The sequence below is a fragment of the Bubalus bubalis genome, chromosome 23 (assembly GCF_019923935.1).
Source record: "Bubalus bubalis isolate 160015118507 breed Murrah chromosome 23, NDDB_SH_1, whole genome shotgun sequence".
NCBI lineage: Eukaryota > Metazoa > Chordata > Mammalia > Artiodactyla > Bovidae > Bubalus > Bubalus bubalis.
Window position 1 is genome coordinate 35,668,858 of NC_059179.1, and position 22,824 is coordinate 35,691,681.

Below are 22,824 nucleotides of genomic sequence, written 5' to 3' on the forward strand. Positions count from 1 at the left end.
ATTAATTTGTTGAGTAGGTTATTTCAGAATAGAGTAGGGTGTCAGATTTGCATCAGAAATACATTGTGTAAAGTGAAGTACCTAAACTTCAAACCAAAACAATAATACAATTAATACAATTAAAAAAATAAATTTCCTGCATATTACAGTTTTACTTATGATATTTAACTTATTCAGTTCAGTTTGGTTCAGTTGCTCAGTTGTGTACAACTCTTTGCAACTCCACGGACTGCAGCATGCCAGGCTTCCCTGTCCATCACCAACTCCTGGAGTTTACTCAAACTCATGTTCATTGAGTTCGTGATGCCATCCAACCATCTCATCCTCTGTCATCCCCAATCTCGCCTTCAGTCTTTCCCAGCATCAGGGTCTTTTCAAATGAGTCAGTTCTTCACATCTGGTGGCCAAAGTATTGGAGTTTCAGCTTCGGCATCAGTCCTTCCAGTGAATATTCAGGACTGATCTCCTTTAAGATGGACTGGTTTGATCTCCTTGAAGTCCAAGGGACTCTCAAGAGTCTTCTCCAACACCACAGTTGAAAAGCATCAATTCTTCGGTGCTTAGCTTTCTTTATAGTCCAACTCTCACATCCGTGCATGACTACTGTAAAAACCATAGCTTTGACTAGACGAACCTTTGTTGGCAAAGTAATGTCTCTGCTTTTTAATATACTGTCTAGGTTGGTCATAGCTTTTCTTCCAAGGAGTAAGTGTCTTTAAATTTCATGGCTGCAATCACTATCTGCAATTTTGGAGCCCAATAAAATAAAGCCACTCTTTCCACTGTTTCCCCATCTATTTGCCATGGAGTGATGGGATTGAATGCCATGATCTTAGTTTTCTGAATGTTGAGTTTTTAGCTAACCTATTCACTCTCCTCTTCATTTTCATCAAGAGGCTCTTTAGTTCTTCTTCGCTTTCTGCCATAAGGGTGGTGTCATCTGCATATCTGAGGTTATTGATATTTCTCCTGGTAATCTTGATTCCAGCCTGGCATTTCTCATGATATACTCTGCATATAAGTAATAAGCAGGGTGACAATATACAGCCTTGATGTACTCCTTTCCTGATTTGGAACCAGTCTGTTGATCCATGTCCAGTTCTAACTGTTGCTTCTTGACCTGCTTAGAAATTTCTTAAGAGGCAGGTCAGGTGGTTTGGTAGTCCCATCTCTTTAAGAATTTTCCATACTTATCGGTAGACAATAATTTAAAAACATAGTTTAAAAAACCCTGCAAAATACTTAATTCTTTATTCGAAGAAGTAATCTTATTTTAATTGGTAATATATAAAAATCATTCTAAACACAGTGAAGTTGTAGTTATGTATACCCTTAAAATCACTTAACTAGTTTATGAAACGTAGCATAAATGTTTTTGTACAGCCCTTTAAAGTGATACATATATATACACACACACATATACATACAATATAAGGAATCATGTGCCTTTCAATTTTTTGGAACTTTCCAGTAGAACTACAAAAATTCAAATTTGCTCACTTTTCATGTTTTTAATTATTTTTATTTTTTGGAGGTTATTTTATTTGTTTCTCTCTTTATTAGTCAGAATTTCTCTATGCACTTTGTTAAATTCTTAGGGCTCTTCCTTGACAAAAGCAGCACCCCTTGTCCAGGTGAACCCTTTGTCCTGAAAGACCCCGTTTGTTTCTTTGTCAGAAAAATTTTAAAACCGTCATGTAATTTTTTCAAAAATTGTCACCAACTGTTGACTGTTTGAAGCTTTCCTACATTCTTTGTCCAAGGTTCTCTTTTTCTTTCCATAATAAACTGTTGCATAGAAAAAATAACAGTTTCTTCTTTTTTAAGAAGAGGCCAGTAAGTAAGGGAGTAAGTGACCTTTCATTTTGAGAAAAGGGAGAACTAATATTCCCTGAAGGCTTCCTGTAGTGTTTTGTACTTTGCATACATTTATAAAGTAATTCTCATGGCATCTCATAACACCTGTGTAAAGTGTATTATTATATTCATTTATAAAGGCAGAAACTGTGATTTAGCCTGACTAAATCCAAATTCACATAGGTTGTGGGATGGTATATTCAGAATTTGAACCTAGGTCTAAGTTCAAAGTTCTTTTGATTCTACCACTGTACTATGTATTGATACTTTCTTGATGTAACAGGAAAAAGTTTGAATGATCTTTAATTTGGGAAAAGGCATATAATATTTGTTAATGTGATGTGACACTCAAGAAAATTAGTTTTATTGATACATTTAATCGGTGACCTTTAAGTTAGAAAATCAAGAAGGAAAGAGTAATGAGCAGTAAATCTCTTTCTTAACAGATCTATAAGCATTTTGAGAGATTGTCTTGAATGCAAAATTTGATGAATAAAGATTCTCAAAAGGAAATGTACACTGAAAGAAAAGTATTTAAATGTGGAAGAAGGCGAGGAACACAGCCATGAACAGAAAATCAAACACCTAGAGTAAAATATTAGCAAATAGAATTCAGCAGTGTTTCAAAGTTATAATGAACTTTACCCAATAGGAATTATTCTAGGATTTCAAGTATGATTCATTATCAGGGAATCAGTAAATATAATCTGTTACCTCAAGACTATTTACTGAAGCCAACAGGAAACCACACTGACATGATAAAGTCATTTCGGTTTGAAATGTCAAATATTGATGTCCATTTTGCCTGATAGAGGATGAGAAATTAAATAAATATTTGTGGAATGAATGCCAGAGGATAAAAATCCTGAGAGAAACTGTGGAGTTGAAACTGTGGGTACATTAAGTGTGCACCTTTTAAAATATTAAGATAAATTTTTACCTGGGGAAGTAGGGCCAGTGAAGCCTCAGCATTTCACGGTTAGGGGGGAAAAGATTTTTGGCAACATTCAAAAATGTGGTTTTTTGGTACATAATATATCGAAATGGCTAATACAAGTTTTTCTTTGTATTCATTTAGTTTTGAGTCTTATGCCTGTGACATGTGCTCTTGTTAGTGTATTTTGAGTGTGCAATTAAGACTGAATTATGAACTGGCATTTGAGATGGAGTATTAAGTGAATTTGTAAAATGTATCCTTAGAGTATTAGAGATGCATATTTTCATGGAAGAATGTGAGTAGAAAAATGAATGTGCATTTTTTTTTACCTGTACTGTTTTATGCATAAGTGGTAAAATAAATATGTCTGTAAATTTCAGCCTTTGGTTTTAATATAACTGTATGGTCCCTCATATGTGAATAGTCCTGGCAGCACAGTATTCTCATTGCTGAGATTTGTGTTTGAGAGAATAGTTACTCTAATTTCTTGATCATGCTTTTTGAAAGTATGGTTTATAAATCAATATTTAGTACCTTGTAGCATAGATTTTTAAAAAGTCTGTATTCCAGAGAGTATATTTTACTTTGGTCTTTATTGCTATGTGACTTTTCTGTTGGTATGGGATGGCATTTCTGTCAGATTTTATGATATCAGTAACTGTGTGGAATTTGCTTTAGTCTGTCTATCCTTGAACTGTTTATGAAGTGATAATGACCTGAGTGCTCTGGAAATATATTTTCTTCTTGGCAAAAAATATGATTATGGATCTTGCAGTCAGACATTCGTAAAAAAGTTATATTAATTTAATATTGAGCTTTAAGGCATTTGATAATTTCTAGATTTTATGGAGAATCCTGATCAAGAATGTGAAAACTTAGCAACAAAATTTATCTAGCCCAACATCCTCTTTATTTGTTATTGAAAAGTTGGAAGGGATAAGTGGAAAGTGTATTTGCCATAACGGTACCTATGTTTTACTCCTGTCATTCTGTTGATAAATCCTGACAGGTGGGCAGATAACCAGCAAGCAGGAAATGTCTCTAGAGCTGCAAGATTACTTACCTCAACTAGCTTTTTATAAGCTTGCAAGTTAAATTTTCTTCTAAACACTTTTGGGAGCGAAAACAATTTACTAACTATTTTAAGATACTCTAGAGGGAAATTTGCACTTATTATAGTGTATCCATCAGTACAGGTTAAGTTAGACTGAGGTAACAAACAATCCTGTCAGTTTGGATCCTCTGAAAAACAGACTCTGAGACAGAGTTTAGTGTTCAGGGTACTAATTAGGTCCTTGGATTGAGCAGCTGTGAAAGAGAAGGGGAAGATGCAGGATTGGGCAGAAAGTACAAGTCAGTTCAGTTCAGTTCAGCCGCTCAGTCGTGTCTGACTCTTTGTGACCCCATGAATTGCAGCACGCCAGGCCTCCCTGTTCATCACCAACTCCCGGAGTTCACTCAGACTCACATCCATCGAGTCAGTGATGCCATCCAGCCATCTCATCCTCTGTCGTCCTCTTCTCCTCCTGCCCCCAATCCCTCCCAGCATCAGAGTCTTTTCCAATGACTCAACTCTTTGCATGAGGTGGCCAAAGTACTGGAGTTTCAGCTTTAGCATCATTCCTTCCAAGGAACACCCAGGACTGATCTCCTTTAAAATGGACTGGTTGGATCTCCTTGCAGGCCAAGGGACTGTCAAGAGTCTTCTCCAACAGTACAGTTCAAAAGCATCAATTCTTCGGTGCTCAGCTTTCTTCACAGTCCAACTCTCATATCCATACATGACCACTGGAAAAACCATAGCCTTGACTAGACGGACCTTTGTTGTCAAAGTAATGTCTCTGCTTTTGAATATGCTATCTAGGTTGGTCATAACTTTCCTTCCAAGGAGTAAGCTGGATCATCGAAAAAGCAAGAGAGTTCCAGATTTCTGCTTTATTGACTATGCCAAAGCCTTTGACTGTGTGGATCACAATCAACTGTGGAAAATTCTGAAAGAGATGGGAATACCAGGCCACCTGACCTGGCTCTTGAGAAACCAATATGCAGGTCAGGAAGCAACAGTTAGAACTGGACATGGAACAGCAGACTGGTTCCAATTAGGAAAAGGAGTACGTCAAGGCTGAATATTGTCAGCCTGCTTATTTAACTTATATGCGGAGTACATCATGAGAAACGCTGAGCTGGAAGAAGCACAAGCTGGAATCAAGATTGCCGGGAGAAATCTCAGTAACCTCAGATGTGCAGACGATACCACCCTTAATACAGAAAGTGAAGAGGAACTAAAAAGCCTCTTGATGAAAGTGAAAGAGGAGAGTGAAAAAGTTGGCTTAAAGCTCAACATTTAGAAAACGAAGATCATGGCATCTGGTCCCATCACTTCATGGGAAATAGATGAGGAAACAGTGGAAACAGTGTCAGACTTGATTTTTTTGGGCTCCAAAATCACTGCAGATGGTGATTGCAGCCGTGAAATTAAAAGTACAAGTCAAGCAGACTTAATTAACAGCCACAGGCAACCCCAGGGCAACTCAGGTTGAAATGCCCATCAGAGGCATTCCTCATTAGGGTGAAACGGACCTGGATGGGTCAGTGTATGAGGGTTGTTCCCAGAAAAGTAGGACCTTGGGTGCAGAAGCTATCCATAGCTAAGGCCATCTCTGCAGGAGCTGGCAGCTGAATGATGTCTACCAGTAACAAGTCCTTTCCTGAAGGGATATTCAGACAGTGCATTTCCATGGTCATCACAATTCATTCTTTGGACCACTCAGCCCACTTCTAATCTGTTTGTTAAACAGCTCCAGTCGGGGGAGCCTAGATTATTGAGCTGGCTTAGGTAAGGTCTCAGGGCTGTTTCCATGGCCTTTGTCCATTATTCTTTCATGTCCCTTCCCCTGAGCTATCACCTGTTCTGGGCACTGTTGTCTTACCTGGAGCATGACCCAGACCCTTGCCCTTAAGTATGTGATCTTCTGATCGCCATGTACCTTCTAGCCTGGGTTACTGTACCTGCCCATTTTTCATCATACTTGGCAAAGGGACACCAAGAGACTCCTAAATGTATTGTCTGTGTAACAGATGTATCCCCTTCCCGCGTTTGTAACAGCAGTCCCTCCCTTTGATGGTCAACTCCTTTTTTGCCTGGTTGTTGGTCCCTTGGCACAAGGAGCCTGAAGTGCCCAAGTGGCAATTATAGCTAACAGTTAAATGGGACATTGCTACTTCTGCCAGAATACTTTTCCCCTTGCAGAAAAGTATCTCTAATCTTGAAGTCCAAAATGAGGCCACAAGAAGTGGCTTTTACTCCTGGATTTTTGGACCTACTGTGTGTCCTTCCTGTTGGTTATGTAGCACCATTTAAAGGTCTTAAGTTGAGGTATATCATACATCCTGGTGGGCTTTCTTTGTGGCCCAGCTGGTAAAGAATCTGCCTGCAATGTGGGAGACCTGGGTTCGATCCCTGGGTTGGGAAGATATCCTGGAGAAGGGAGAGGCTACCCACTCCAGTATTCTGGCCTAGAGTATTCCATGGACTGTATAGTCCATGGGGTTGCAAAGAGTCAGATGTGACTGAGCAACTTTCACTTCAATGACATCCTGGTGCTTTAGTTGTGCCTATGGAAATCTCTAGCAAGTTGTTTGGTTTGTGATCCAGTGGGTTTTAAGGTAGTGGGCCTATTTCTGTACCTTCTTTTCTGTGAAGTGTGTCTCCTAATACATGGGATTGATTGATCAGACGCTGGTTCATTTCTATGATGATCATGCTGGTTAAGACCCTATGGGCAGAAAAAGCAAACATGTATCAAAATATGTGTTCTTGTCATAATGAATTATCAGCCCATCCAGAGTAGAAGGGGCCCAGCGTAGTCAACTGGCCCCAAGTGTCCAATTGGTATTCTTGGGGATTGGCCTTCTCACGGGATCAGAAGTAATACCTTGTTATGAGGCGGGACACTTAGTGGTAAGAGTAGCTCCATCAACTTTTCTCAGAAGGAGCCCCTATCAGTGAATTCCTGGATGACTTCTATCTCTGCCGTGTGGCTACTTAGTTCACGTGCATTTCATTGGCACCAAGGCATTCTGTGATAAGAGACTGACTGGTGTTAGCTGTCTCAGTTGTTTGTTTATTGGTTGTTTAATGTCTCTTCCATGTTGCGTGCCCTCTGATGGCCTTTTACCTACATCACAAAGACTTCGACATTTCACGCTCATCCGGATACATCCATCCACATGTGTCTACTCCAGAGCCTCCTTGTCCCTGATCTCCAATGTTTCTTCTTCTAGTCTCTTGACCAGTCTGCTCGGTCATGAACTACTGCTCTTGGGCCATTTCTCTTTCCACACAATGTACATGAGCACGTTTCTCAAAGGCCTGCCCTAATTGGGAAGATTTATCCTTTTCTACTGTTCTCCCAGGCCGCCCCTGAGTGAAGCTTTCTTGTAGTGATAACCATTTTTGAATTGTGCCTGCACACGAAGTGTCCGTGTTAGCCTTTTTCTCTTCCTGTTATCTGGCATACAGGATTCCTTAATGGCCGTGGCTGTCAGACGCAGGATGAGTGCCAAGGCAGCAGTGGTAGAGAACGCGCGGGCTGAACTCCCAGCTCGTGCAGATTGCGTGTGCACTGCACTCTTGTTCATGCTTGATCTTGAGTACAGCTTCCCTCCTATGTTCCTGTGATTACTGATGACAGAGACAACCTCAGAAAACTCTGAAAACGTGGTCACTTAATAACCCACGTCAAGCTCTCCATCTCTGCCAGGGCTCAATAGTGTGGTGGGACTAGAGATGTAAAATTTTCCACTGCAGATGGCAGGGCCTTTGACCTGTGTGTTGGGTTTTCACTGGGAGTCATTCACAGAAGCTTTCCAGATAATTGCACATGATACTTTTTCCAACACTCCACCGATAGCCATCGTATCTACTGGGGCATGGTGCCCTAGCTGCAGGACTGTTTGCACTGTATCCTGGATCTATAGCAGATCTGTTTTCTGCTGTGATGTGTACTCAAGAGCTGGCAGAAATTTCGTGGTATATGGGTTTGGAGAAGGCAATGGCACCCCACTCCAGTACTCTTGCCTGAAAAATCCCATGGATGGAGGAGCCTAGTGGGCTACAGTCCATGGGGTCGCTAAGAGTCGGACACGACTGAGCGACTTCACTTTCACTTTTCACTTTCATGCATTGGAGAAGGAAATGGCAACCCACTCCAGTGTTCTTGCCTTGAGAATCCCAGGGATGGGGGAGCCTGGTGGGCTGCTGTCTATGGGGTTGCACAGAGTTGGACATGACTGAAGCAACTTAGCAGTAGCAGCAGTATATGGGTTTGAACAGTATTCCCAGGAATAGAATATACTGCCTTCAGAACCCCCAAAGACCTATTGGATGTTTGCTTTTTTCCTTGCAGTGGGAGTTGAAAAGTGTAATAATTGGTGTTTCAGTTCAGTAAGCTATCTCAGAATGTTTTCAGCCTCCAGACTCCTAAAGAACTTAGTAACATGGAAGGTCTCTGAATCTTTGTAGGTTTTATCTTCCACCCTTTGAAGTATCTATGTTTTGACAAGGCCTCCATTGCATTACCAACTCTTGTTCATCTGGCACTATTAGAATGATGCCATTGATGTACCAGAAAAATAAAATGTTCTGCAAGATGTTCAGTTGGACCAAATGTATTCTGATAAAAGTTAACATAACCCTGAAACAAAATTGTGAATGTATGCTCCTCTAGCCCATATGAATGCATACTGCTCAAGGCCCTCTTTTCTGATAGGGCTAGAAAAGAACACATCGATGCAGCATTCTGTAGATTATTTAGAATAATACTAATGTGTCCCAGTCACTCCTTCTGAAATGTAACAGTATTTTAAAACTTATTTTATAACCAACGAGTAACAGTTCTTTTTCAGTGTAACATCCAGGGACCCAAGGTGGGGATGATGCCATTTGCCTAGAATGTCTATTCCAATTATTAATCTAGGGACTTAGGATATGACCACTGTACAGGCCTGCAGACCCAGGGGCTCATTTTGAGCAGAAGCTTGGCCAGGATGCCTTTAATCTCATCATCCTCATGCTGTCCCTGCTGTACAGAGAGGCTGTGATGTGCCAGTGTTAGCTCAGACCTTGTGTCCAACAGTACCTGCCATGTTTGTGGTGGTTTCTTTCTCTAGGCTAGGATTACCCAATAAAATGTCCATTGGTACCTTTGAGGAAGAACTAGGGACACTCTTAGCATATACACTTGCTGTGGTATTGCTGTGTCCTTCTTCCTGGGCCTCAGAATTTTAAATGTATCAGCTGTAGATTTAAAAAGTGACTCAAGTCCAGAAATTGAGTGGTGAATTATGACTTTTCATTGCACCATCTGCCATCCGAATTCTGATCATTTATCCTTGATTTCTTCCAATGACATGTTAGCTAGCACCCTCATTGGCTACCCATCTATTTTGCTTCTAGGGATGCTGTGTTCTATTAAATGTCTCTGTAATTCTCAACAGGTCAGTCCCCTTGACTGATTCTCCAACCTTGCTACTTATTACAATAATTGCACACTACTCAAGTCACCAGCTGGCCCCTGTTTTTCCTGTTGTCTCCATCACTGAGCACAGTTCCGTTACGGTTTTTTATACCATCCGCTTAGGCCCGTGGAGGAAAGCCACCGCTTTCTTAGTGATGCCAGTATCCCTCTCAGCATCACGTCATGGTTTCAGTAAATGGCATCCCTTCTGGTCTGTTCTGTAGGTATAATGACCTGGTGGGTTGTCTGGTGTTACACAGAATATCATGATAGAAAACTCAGGGCACATGTTCACTTAGTTGTCGATGTCAAGCACTCCATCTCTACCATGGCTCAATAGCATGACAGGAAGAGAGGTGTAAAGATTTCCACTGCAGATGGCATGACCTTTGGCAAGTTTGTAGAATCTGCATTGGGATTCTTTCACAGGGACTTTCTATATATTCCACATACTACTTTTTCCAACTGTGACACTGTCATATTCCTAGACTTTTAATCTCTGCTTTTCATGTTTGTTATGACGTTTTAACTTTACTTAGCATAGCCTAATTTTCCATGTTTCCGTGTTTCTTCTCCACCCCCAGTTTTATTGAGGTGTAGTTGATAAAACTGTAACATATTTAAAGTGCACATTTTGATGATTTGATATAGATTCTTGATGATTCGATATAAATTCACATAGTGAAATGATTCTCTCCTCCCATCTAGCAACTGTTGTCACCAAATTATACATTTAGATCCTAAACCATATTATCTTATAACTGAATGCATGCACCTTTTCATCAGCCTCTCCCTATTTCTCCTACCCCTGGAAACCACTTTTCTATTCTCTGTTTTTGAGTTTGACTTCTTTTTTTTTCTTTTTTTTTAAGATTTCACATATAAATGATTTGTTGTTTTTCAGTTGTTAGGTTGTGTCCAACTCTTTGCAACCTCGTGGACTGCAGCGTGCCAGGCTCATTATTTGTCTTTTTCTTTCTGGCTTATTTCTCTTAGCATAATGCCCTCAAGCTCCCATACATGTCACGAACAGCAGAATTTCCTTCCTTCTCATGACTGCGTAATATTCCCTTGTATATATACACTGCATCTTCTTTATCCATTCATTTATTGACGGAAACTTTGTTGTTTCCATAACTTGGCTATAGAATAATGCTGCAGTGAAAGGGAGTGCAGGTATCTCTTTGAGATCTTGTTTACATTTCCTTTGGATATATACCCACAAGTGGGATTGGCGGATCATGTGACAGTTCTATTTTGAGTTTTTTGTGGAACGTCCATATTGTTTTCCACAGCGGCTGCACCAATTTACATTCCTACTGGCAATGCGCCTGGGTTTCCTTTTATCCACATCTTTGCCAACACTTGTCATCTCTTATCTTTTTGGTGATATCCATCTCTCATGTGTAAGGTAATGTCTCTCTGTGGTTTTCATACGTGTTTTCCTGATGACTAGGAATGTTGAGTACCTTTTCATGTACATGTTGACCATTTGTGTGTCTTCTTTGGAAAAATATCTATTCATTTCCTCTGCCTATTTTTTAATCATATTGTTTGGGCTTTCTTTTTTTTTCCTATTGACTTGTGTGAATTCCTTATATATTTTGTTAACTCCTATAAGATATGTGATTTAAAACATTTTCTTCCACTCAGTAGTAAGTTACTTATTCATTTTGTTGATGGTTTATTTTGCTGTGAATAGGAGTTATCTTTGTAGTGAGTTCATACTGTCTTCCAGGGTTCTTGTAAGGGGATGAATCCTAAATCTTGCATCTTGGAGAGTGCTTTCATATAAATAAATTCTTCCTAATCCAATATAAGGGTCTACTCTTTTGAACAAACCCCCTTCAGCAGCTTGTACCATGTGTCGTCCCCCAACTATTACCAGTATGTGCTGTCTAGGTCTTATAGGTCATTTGGGATGTAGCCTGTTTCTTTTCTTGAAGTCCCAGCCTATATCTGGCAGGGTTATGCTGAGCCAAGTTATAGGCCTACTGGCCATTTGGAAAAGTGTGAGCAGATTCTGAACTAAGGCGCAGGTCTTGCTGGCGGGAGGCCTCTGCCCTGTGTTCAAGCGAAGGTGGAGTACTGACTCTCAGTGCAGTAGGGTAGACCACTTCTGCAGTCTCAGCTGATAGAGGAAAATTTGAGAACGCAAAACTTGGGGAGGTTTTCAGGGGCATTACCTCAGATGTTCCCATGCCATGTGTCAGGGTCTTATTCTCTTCCTATCAGGGCCTGGTCTTTGGAATAGTGGACTTTCTTTAACTAGCAGACTCTCCATATTTGGGAGCCTATTTATAAGGCACTAAGGAGGCCTTCTGCTTTCCCAACCTTTCATTATCTTTTTCTAGAGCTCAATATGACCAAGCAGTAGACATGAATTCTGGTATAGTAATACTTTTAATATTGATGCTTCTCAAACATCTAATTCTTCACACCTGTGGAGGATTACCTTCCAGGGGCATACCTTCCTAATATACCACAGGTTTAAGTTTTACCAGTTGGATGGCCATCTCATGCTGGCTGCTATCTGTGCCCCACCTACCACCGGTGATGGATTCTTCTTTATTAGCCTTGCAGTCTGTGCTTCAGCTTCCAAACTCCATCTTATTTCTTGTGTTCTTGTATCACTCTTGGCTCCAAATGCCATAGTGTGAGTTTTCTGGGAAACAAACTCTTATGATAGAGTTTAGTATTCATGATGTCCATTGGGAGTATCCTTAAGATCAGTGTCTCTAAAGAGGCAGAGGAGGAAACAGGGTGGGACAAAGGGAAAGTGATGCTGGATGGATTACCTCAATCAGCCCTACAAGGATCTCCAGAGATAAAATTGTTGCTCAGAGTTGTTCTATATTGGGCTGAAATGGCGGGATATTTAAAACCCTCCTTTGATCAACCATTGCATATAGGTCATCCTTGGAAAAATGTGTCCTTGAATGAAGTGACTCTGCTCCTGAGACAGTTCCTGAGCTTAAGCAGATGACTGTTCACTGACAGCATTCTTAGCAACACAGTTTCTGCCTTGATTGATGGTGTAGGTAGCACATATCCATGTCCATTACAAATCTCCAAAATTCAGATTAACACCAATAAAAGTTTATTTTTCACTCCTGATTCATGCCTAGTGATGGTGGGGAGGATGGATTTGCTTAATCTGTCACTTGGAGGTTAAGGCTACATTACATTTTCTTTCATTGGCAATTAAATGGCTCCATCCAGAAATGGCGTTATCACTTTAGCTTGCATTTCCTTGACTAAAACAAGTCATATTGTCACATCCAAGTTCTCAGGAGTGTGTGAGTATCATTTTGCCATAGGCCTTAAGGAAGAGAACTGGAATATTTGTTGAGCAGCACCAATGTCTGCCACAAATATTGTCTATAATTATTTTTGAAAATTTAGTATAATTGAAGGTGATGTCCTAGAGATAGTTATAAAACCTTCACCTCCTACTACTGCATATGTTAAAAGGCAAATAATTTTAGAAGTAGAATTGTGTTGTATTATTGTTTGTCCAAATTAATTGCTCTCATGTGTAATTAAATACTGTACTGAATGCTTTTCTTCTGAAGGGATGTGAGTACTTAAAAAAAGATTATTATTGTATTTTTATTTTCATGAAGTTAATGTTTATATCAAAAAGGATCTTTTGATGATGTGTTGAGGCAGTATAGCATAAAGAAGTTAAAGAGATCTGGTTTTGTTTTGAGTTTAATATTTAATGACTTTAAGGAAGTTACTTAACCCCTAAAGACTCTCCCTATTTTTAACAGTGATAAAAATATTTACTTCTCAGAGTTGTTCTGAGAATTAAATATTTTATAGCACTGGTAAGCAATTAGCATATTATTTTTACTAGGTGAAAGGTCATGGCTGCCACTTATTTTAGGGATCTTTACCTGTCTAAAAGGGCTTTCTCTGTGGTTCAGTGGTAAAGAATCCTCCTGCACTGCAGGAGACCTGGGTTCATTCCGAGTCAGGAAAATCCCCTGGAGAAGGAAATGGCAACCTACTCCAGTATGCTTGCCTGGGAAATCGCATGGACAGAGGAGCCTGGTGGGCTACGGTCCATGGGGTCGCAAAAGAGCTGGACACGACCTAGTGACTAAACACCGCCACCGCCACCACCACCACCTATCTAAACAGACTATAAAAGGTTTGGTGAATTCTTCAGGTAATTTTATACAGTATTATTCTAGTAATTAAAAGTGTTTTTTAACAATTAGAAGCAGCTATACGCGTTTCTATTTTGGGCTTCCATCGCTTGTAGAATGGAGGAGGAAACGGCAGCCCACTCCAATATTCTTGCCTGGAGAATCCCATGGGCAGAGGAACCTGGGGAGCTTAAGTCCATGGGGTCACAAAGAGTCAGACATGACTGAAATGACTTAGCACAGCACACAGCACATAGCCTGTAGTAGGGGATCAGGAGACATTTTTTGTGGTGAGCCTGCTGGGATTATTTGACTTTTAAACTTTGCATGTGTATGTTTGTGTGTGTGTGTGTGTGTGTGTGTGTGTGTATGCAACTGGAGTAAAAATAAACCATGGCAGTATAGAAATGAAAGGAGACAAATAGTGGGTCAGGGATAAATGCTCAAAAAATGGTTCTAGGCATTTGGTATATTTAAATATACTGAGAAGTATCTGGGAAATGTGGTATATGGGAAAAATTTAGTTAGATCCATGCAACAAATGCAAAATAACTTCCAAATGGATTGAAGATAAAAATAGTAAAAGCCAAACTATGCATCTTTGAAGAAAATTAGAGATTATCTTTAAAATCTTTTGAGGTAAGAGTAAAAAGCACAAATCATAAGGAAAATAGTAAGTTTGACCAAGTTAATGTACAGGCTTTCTGTTGAATTGTGCTACAGAAAAGATATACAGGTGGCCCAATAAGGATATAAAAAACACCCAACATCACTAATCATTAGAGAAATACAGATTAAAACCACAGTGAGATACTACTTTATACCCATTAGGATGGGTGTAAAATAATATTAAGAAATGGAAAATAGCAGTTTTTGGCAAGGATGTGGAAAAATTGGCACGCTTGTACGATGCTGAGGGGAGTGTAAATGGTGTGGCCACTATAGGAAAGGGTATAGAGGTGCCTCAAAAACTTAAACATAGTGATCTAGCTTAAACATAGTAGATCTAGTGGTCTACTTCTGGGAATATACACACAAAAATTGATGACAGGGGAAGGAACAGATATCTGTACATCCGTTTTTCTCACAGCATTACTCACAGTAGCCCATATCTGGAAACAACCTACATATCCATCTATGGATGAATAAACAAAGAAAGTGGTTGCTCAGTTCAGTTGCTCAGTCATGTCCGACTCTTTGTGACCATATGGACTGCAGCATGCCAGGCTTCGCTGTCTATCACCAACTCCCGGAGCTTACTCAAACTCATGTCCATCGAGTCGGTGATGCCATCCAACCATCTCATCCTCTGTCGTCCCCTTCTCCTCCTGCCCTCAATCTTTCCCAGCATCAGGGTCTTTTCCAGTGAGTCAGCTCTTCGCATCAGGTGGCCAAAGTATTGCGGTTTCAGCTTCAACATCAGTCCTTCCAATGAATATTCAGGACTGATTTCCATTAGGATTGACTGGTTGGATCTCCTTGCAGTGCAACAGACTCTCAAGAGTTTTCTCTAACACCACAGTTCAAAAGCATCAATTCTTTGGCACTCAGCTTTCTTTGTAGTCCAACTCTCACGTCCATACATGGCTACTGGAAAAACCATAGCTTTGACTAAATGGACCTTTGTTGGCAAAGTAATGTCTCTGCTTTTTAATATGCTGTCTAGATTGGTCATAGCTTTCCTTCCAAGGAGCAAGCGTCTTTTAATGTCATGGCTGTAGTCATCTGCAGTGATTTTCAAGCCCAAGAAAATAAAGTCTGTCACTGTTTCCATTATTTCCCCATCTATTTGCCATGAAGTGCTGGGACCATTTGCCATGATCTTAGTTTTCTGAATGTTGAGTTTTAAGCCAGATTTTTCACTCTCTTCTTTCATTTTCATCAAGAGGCTCTTTAGTTCTTCTCCGCTTTCTGCCATAAGGGTGGTGTCATCTGCATATCTGAGGTTATTGATATTTTTCCCAGCAATTTTGATTCCACTTATGCCTCATCCAGCCCAGCATTTCTCATGATGTACTCTGCATATAAGTTAAATAAGCAGGGTGACAATATATAGCCTTGATGTACTCCTTTTCCTGTTTGGAACCAGTCTGTTGTTCCATGTCCAGTTCTAACTGTTGCTTCTTGACCTGCATACAGATTTCTCAGGATGCAGGTCAGATGGTCTGGTATTCCCATCTCCTTAAGAACTTTTCACAGTTTGTTGTGATCCACACAGTCAAAGAATAAATTAGAACAAATCTGACTGCTATAGTAGTCAAACATTCATAATATAATAATATAATAGTAATATATTAATAATATAAATATAATATAATAATAGAATAAAATAAATTTAATATAACATTAATATTTCACTGTATATACAGAAGTGTCATATAAACATACAGTTTGTATATTATTAATGTTCAGGGTTAAAAGGAAGGAAATTCTGGAACATTCTGCAGCGCAGATGTACTTTGAATACATGCTGAGGGAAATAAACCAGTCACAACAGGAGAGATACGTCATGATTTTATTCATTGAGGTGCTAGACCAGGCACACTCGTAGGTAAAAAAGTCAAATAATGCTTACCAGGGCCTGGGGTAGAGAGGAATGGGTAGTTATTGTTTAATCGGTACAGAGTCATAGTGTAAGATGAAGAAAGCCCTGGAGATGGATGGTGATGATAGTTTCTCAATAGTGTGAATGTACTTAATGTTACTGATCTGTCCCCTTTAAAAATGGTGAAAATGGTGAAAACAAAAAACAACAGGTTGAACAGAATAAGCAAGGTGGAGAAGAATCTACATAGTTGGCATAGTTTTATACCAGTTGTATTAATATAAAGTTTTATAACCTACAAAAATACTCTATACAGATCATAAATATGAAATTGATAAGCAAATACAGGATAGTGATTGCATCCAAAGACAGAAGACATAAAGCAATCAAATTTGAGAGGGTGTATCCAGGGAGCTGCCATCATATATGTAATGCTTTCTTTAAAAACTCTACCATAGACTTGGTAAAATACTGCCTTTGACAAGTCTGGGTACTGGTGTGTAGGTACTTATAATGTCATTGTTTTTACTACTCTGTGTGCTTAAAAGTTTTTCTTGTTTCCTGAAGACAGTAGCTTGTAGAACTGAAAGAGTTCTTATAAAGGCCTAATTTTTAGAAAATGACCTTTATTCTCTCAGCTGTTTTTCCTGACTCACTTCTTAAATGGTTTCTCTGGGCATTTTTCCTGGTTCTCATCTCTGAAATCTGCTTTTCTCCCTCCTGCTGCTTTGTTTTGAATGATGAGCCAAATTACTTAGTCTTCAGTTCTGGATAGGCTCAGGTTATTGGGTCACTTTCTTTTCTGGACTCCAGATGTCCCCAAAATGATGCTGGATATGATTCTTCTTTGGAGGTTTTTATGATGAACTGGTTTCCAGAAGTCCTACTCTTTCATTTGACTCTGTTTCACTTCCTTGAAGCGTACTCAGGTTTCTGACTCTGTTGTTGGAATACTATATTCAACACACAATTTATGAATTATTGGCTATGTGAGGGGTGTGTGTGTGTGTGTGTGTGTGTGTGTGTGTTGGGTTTTGGTGGCATGATTAAAATCTATCTATGCTAACTCATTAGCTGTCTCTAACATTTTCATCTCTTTTCTTTTTCAAAGTCTTTACCCTTTACAAGTCACCCCTTCTCTCCAAATGGGAATAATCTTTCAGAATCCCATCAATATACTTTTATAAATCAGGCATTCATAAACATAATTTATAGCAAAACAGAGGTAATCTAATGGGCCTTAAGGACATTACTTAACTTCTCCTGGGTCTCATTCTTCATTTCTAGCATATGGTGATACCTGCTCAGTTAGCCTCACTGGATTCTTAACAAAGACTACTTAACTTATGCAGATGAAAGCACTTGGAAATTTTTAATATTACTATGTGCATATTAATGCACATTTCTTAAGTGAACTTTAGCATGTAAAAAGTGGTAGACTATGAATGTTACATGTAGGCCTCTATAATAGTTCTCAAAATGTGATCTTCAGAGCCTTGGCTCTCCTGGGATTGTAAATAGATGCTATGTGAATAGTGCTTCTATGGATAAAACATTGGGAAAACACTGGCTTTAGTAAAGTTAGGCTTCTGTGCCTTTGTACTCTCTTTTTTTCAGAGTATTTAATAATTACTTCATGGACTAAAAAGATTATATCAACTAAAAAATACCCTTTTGGTGGAGGGTATTTATGTACTGTGGGACATAAAACCCAAGATACATTTTATTATTCTGAGTCTTCCAGTTTAATTTTCTAAGCTATGATTTTGGTTTTTGTAATTCCCTTGATCTTTACTAGTAATAATATTTAATTGAAACCAAATTTATTATTTTACTTCTAGTGTAATATATATGGCTGTTTATATAGGAAAACAAGTAATTCAACAGTTACAACTAATTGTATTTTAGATTATTTTTTTCTGTTTCAGAAGGGCTTCTAAGTTGCCAAAATGTGGAAAAAAAATGTTTTTAAAGCTTGTTATACCTATGTACTTATATTAAATACCTAGACCTGCTTTTAGGTAGGCTACACCTAAGAGGATAAAATCCAGAACACTGTCCTGAGAATGTTTCTAGTCATTGAATCCTGAGTTATTTGACATCTCAAGATTTCTAATAATTGATGTGTGGATTCTGAGGTTATATGTAAATGAAAAAGTTTTCTTTAATCATTTTTCTTTCCATAATCATTATGTAACTCATGAACTATTTAGATTTTTTTTCATTTGTTCCTATTTTTTGCAACTAAAGCTCTTCTTTACATAAAATGAAAACTTTTCTTTTGAAATATCAAATTATTAAACTGATTTAAACATTTTATTTTGATGATTCCATTTTAGGCTTTTCTCACGTAAATTCTTTTTAATTTTGCATGCATACATGTAAAATTTGATTTAATGATTTAACTTTATGATACATTTTCCCAGTATTGATGTTCATGAATTTTGCCATATGAACCTTGTGTTATATGTCATTGAAATTACCCTCCAAAATAAAGTACACCTAATTTGTTTCCTTTAATTTCCTTTATTCATTGAAATTGTCATTGAAATAAAGTATGTCATTGAAATTACCCTCCAAAATAAAGTCATTGAAATTACCCTCCAAAATAAAGTACACCTAATTTGTTTCCTTTAATTTCCTTTATTCTCATACATATAAAATTATTTGTGAGAATTTTAGACAGAAGTTATTTTTATTTAGGGAATAATGCTAGTTGAGTAAATCACGTTAAATTGTAGGTCACGGGAAATTAATGAAAGCTTTCCTAATTTTAAGTATTGTATCTTTGTTTGTCCAGGGATCGTTTTGTAGTATGTGTCTTAAATTGTTCTTTTATTTCGTTTTTTGTTTTGCTGTTTGCGTTTTTCTAGCTTGTGACGAATGGAAACTGCTACCGAAACCAAACCTTCACAGAGACGCCAACAGATTTGGTCACTCTGCAGTTGTCATCAACGGGTAAAAGCAGCGTGTTTACCAGTCACACTGCCCACGTATTTTGTTATTCTTTAAGCAAACTATTGTTTGTAATCAGTGGCAGTAGTTTTATGTATCGCTTCAATACCGTGGGAATAAATTTTGGTTCAGTAACCATTATCCTCCTTTCTTTTCTGTTTAAATTTATTTAAGGGGCAGGGGAGTATCAGAGGAAAGATGCTGAGACAGAGCTTCAGATACTCTTTAAAATTTTCATCCTGCCTTAATTTCTTTCTCCAGAGATCAGATCATGAATGATTTCCCTAAAAAAAATCAGCCTGAAGTTATAGAAAGGCTGGCCACATATTTCTATTGAGGAGAGCAAGGGAAGTGAGAATAATTAGGTTCTCATTTTGGTTCTGTCATAACTGAATGTGTGACTTTTGACGAGTCCCTTAACCTATCTGGCTTTTTCATGTGTGTGTGCTCAGTCTCTTTAGTCCTGTGCTGCTGCTAAGTCGCTTCAGTCGTGTCTGACTCTGTGCGACCCCATAGAAGGCAGCCCACCAGGCTCCCCCGTCCCTGGGATTCTCCAGGCAAGAACATTGGAGTGGGTTGCCATTTCCTTCTCCAATGCATGAAAGTGAAAAGTGAACGTGAAGTTGCGCAGTCGTGTCCGACTCTTCGCGACCCCATGGACTGCAGCCTACCAGGCTCCCCCGTCCCTGGGATTTTCCAGGCAAGGGTACTGGAGTGGGGTTCTATCGCCTTCTCCGCTTTAGTCCTGTAGTCCTGTCCAATTTTTTGCGACGTTCTGGACCATAGCCTGCCAGACTCCTCTGTCCAGTGGATTCTGCAGGCAAAAATACTGGAGTGGGTTGTCATGTCCCCCTCCAGGTGATCTTCCGGACCCAGGGATAAAACTTGCATCTCTTATGTCTCCTGCGTTTGCAGGCGGGTTCTTTACCTTGTGGCTCGGACGGTAAAGCGTCTGCCTACACTGTGGGAGACCCAGGTTCGAGCCCTGGGTCTGAAAGATCCTCTGGAGAACGAAATGGCAACCCACTCCAGCATTCTTGCCTGGAAAATGCCATGGACAGAGGAACCCGAGAGGCTACAGTCCATGGGATCGCAAAGAGTCGGACACGACTGAGCGACTTCACTTCACTTCTTTACCACTAGCGCCACCTGGGAAGCGCATCTGGCCTTTAGTACCCTTATATTCACTGGGAATTTGGACTGGATGATCATTAAGTTACCTTCCTCCTGTAGGGTAGTGTGATTTTGCTATTTGTATAGCAAAAATTCATTAATGTGGACTCATGACCATAAATAACATGCTAGATCATCCATTAGCTTAAAATTTGTGGTTCATAATGACATTTTTATCAGGTCATTTTATTACTACCTTATTCTAATTATGTAAAAGTTGTCCAGTATGATGCTGAAAATAAAATTGTGCAAATGGTATCAGTTGGCTTTTGTAATGGAAATAAGTGAAATCCAGAGTGTAAACATAAAGACTTTAAGCTTCTCTGTTGAAAATTGCATTTCGTTGATTTTTATTTTACTTTTTAAATAATAAAAAATATTCTTGAAGTATTTTCTGATCTTTTCCATAAATGAAAATTAGGCTGTTTTGAGGCCATTTCAAATTTCTTTGGTGCTGGTAGTATTACTTCAGTAATCATCTGGGCTTTTCTTTTCAAATTGAAACTTTGAAAATCTTTTTGATTATTTTACTCTTGGTCATTTTATTTTATAAAAGGATAGTAACAGTATACAAAGAATTCTATATCCAATTTCTAAATTCTTTGTATTCAAAAAATTTAATTCTATATGGCAATTCTAAAGTATATCTTGTTATTTCCATATAGCTACTATATATTTCTAAAACTGTTTCCTACCTAGATAAAAAATGTAAAATGCATATTTAAATTTATTTTAGAAACTCATTAGATACTTTTTTTTAAGATTCTTGTTTTGTTTTTAATAGGTCCATGTATATATTTGGAGGATTTTCTAGTGTACTCCTTAATGATATACTTGTATACAAGCCTCCAAATTGCAAGGCTTTCAGAGATGAAGAACTTTGTAAAAATGCTGGTCCAGGAATAAAATGTATTTGGAACAAAAATCACTGTGAATCTTGGGACTCTGGGAATACTAATAATATTCTTAGAGCAAAGTGCCCTCTGAAAACAGGTGAAATATTTTTTTACTTCTTTTTGACATAAAGCATCTCTACTTGGCTTGAAATGGAAGTGCATTCCTGCTCATAAGAATTACCTTAATAGTTTTCAAAAATTAAAAACTCATAATCCTCTAATTAAGAATCCTAATGTTTGAATTTAGCAGTGATTAATAATTTAATATCTTTCTTAACTATCTTTAGTTTTCTTTTTTGAATGTGTAATAGTCATATATCTCTGTGTAATAGTAATATATCAATTTTGACATGTAACATAGCCATATTATATGAATTATTTTTGTATGTAAGTATAAAATTCTCTCAAATACATCCTTTCTTAGATATATTGTATGCTTCAAAGAAATAAAATGAAGTAATTTATTCTGCATTTGGTACTTTTTTTCTTCCTGAATTATTGTCAAACCATCCCATAAAGCTAAAAAGTTTCTAGAATTTTGATGTCCTGTTATAACTCAATATTTCTTATAAAATATTGAATAAATAATTCAAACTTATGAATGTGCATGCCAAGTTGCTTCAGTCATGTCGAACTCTTTGCAACCCTGTGGACTGTACTCCTCCAGGCTCCTTTGTCCTTGAGGATTCTCCAGGCAGGAATAATAGAGTGGGTTGCCATGCCCTCCTCTAGGGGATCTTCCTGACCCAGCTCAAACCCGCATCTCTTGTCTCCTCTTTTGGCAGGCAGGTTCTTTACCATTAGCACCATCTGGGATGCCCTGATTTATGAATAATTAATAGTAAATATTTATAAAGAATGATTTGGACATAAATTTTCAGTTTTCTTTGAATGAATGGGGCTTTTATATATTTTTGGTGCTACAATGAACAGATCAGGTTTTGCTAATCTATAATCAGTCAGATGTCTCTAGATAGCTTTATGAAGAATGATAAACAATGAGCATTTGTTATAATCTTTTCTTTTAAATGTATAGTAATACATTTTGTTTAATAAAATACCTCTAAGTCTTTTCCTTCCTTCATAATGTGTAAATGTCAAATGAGTGTAGGATCCTGATAGAGTGAATAATCAAGAGGAGGGCAGGAGGTATTTAAATCCCTGTAAATCCAGTTAAATTAAAAAACTGCCTTCATATTGGAGAACTTATTTTGATATTGATGATTATATTTATGGTTTAAAAATGTCCTCGTGATTCTTAGCAGATGTTAAAAATATGTGAATTAAGAAGTGTGACATTTTCTTTTCATCCTAATGTGTTCTGTCTCCCATTTGTATCACAGCTGCTTCTGATGACAGATGTTATAGATATGCAGATTGTGCCAGCTGTACCGCCAATACGAATGGATGCCAGTGGTGTGATGACAAGAAATGCATTTCATCAACCAGTAACTGCAGCATGGTTAGTATTTATGGGTAAATGATGATGTAGCTAACACTGCTACTTTATAATCACTAGCTTACCTGTACAAAACACTGCTACTTTATAATCATTAGCTTACCTGTATCAAGACATTTAGAAAAGGGAAAGGGGAGAGGCAAAATAGAATTATGGTATTAAGAGATATAAACTACCATGTATAAAATAGATAAGCAACAAGAATATATTGTATAGCACAGCGATTTATAGCCATTGTTTTGTAATAATGTTAAATGGAATATATAATCTTAAAAATGTTGAATCATTATGTTGTATACCTGAAACTAATTCAATATTGTAGTAAGT

General features: G+C 38.2%; 1 protein-coding gene across 5 annotated transcripts in view; it reads left to right on the plus strand.

The window, feature by feature from the left end:
• The window catches only part of ATRNL1 (attractin like 1), an 802,632-nt gene that overhangs the window by 140,685 nt on the left and 639,123 nt on the right, over nucleotides 1-22,824 (plus strand). For all 5 annotated transcript variants that reach the window (XM_025273995.3, XM_025273996.3, XM_044935104.2 and 2 more), the window contains exons 11-13: nucleotides 18,888-18,972; nucleotides 20,927-21,135; nucleotides 22,382-22,500. In XM_025273995.3, coding sequence (XP_025129780.3) covers nucleotides 18,888-18,972; nucleotides 20,927-21,135; nucleotides 22,382-22,500 — 413 coding nt within the window. The remainder of the gene's footprint in view (nucleotides 1-18,887; nucleotides 18,973-20,926; nucleotides 21,136-22,381; nucleotides 22,501-22,824) is intronic.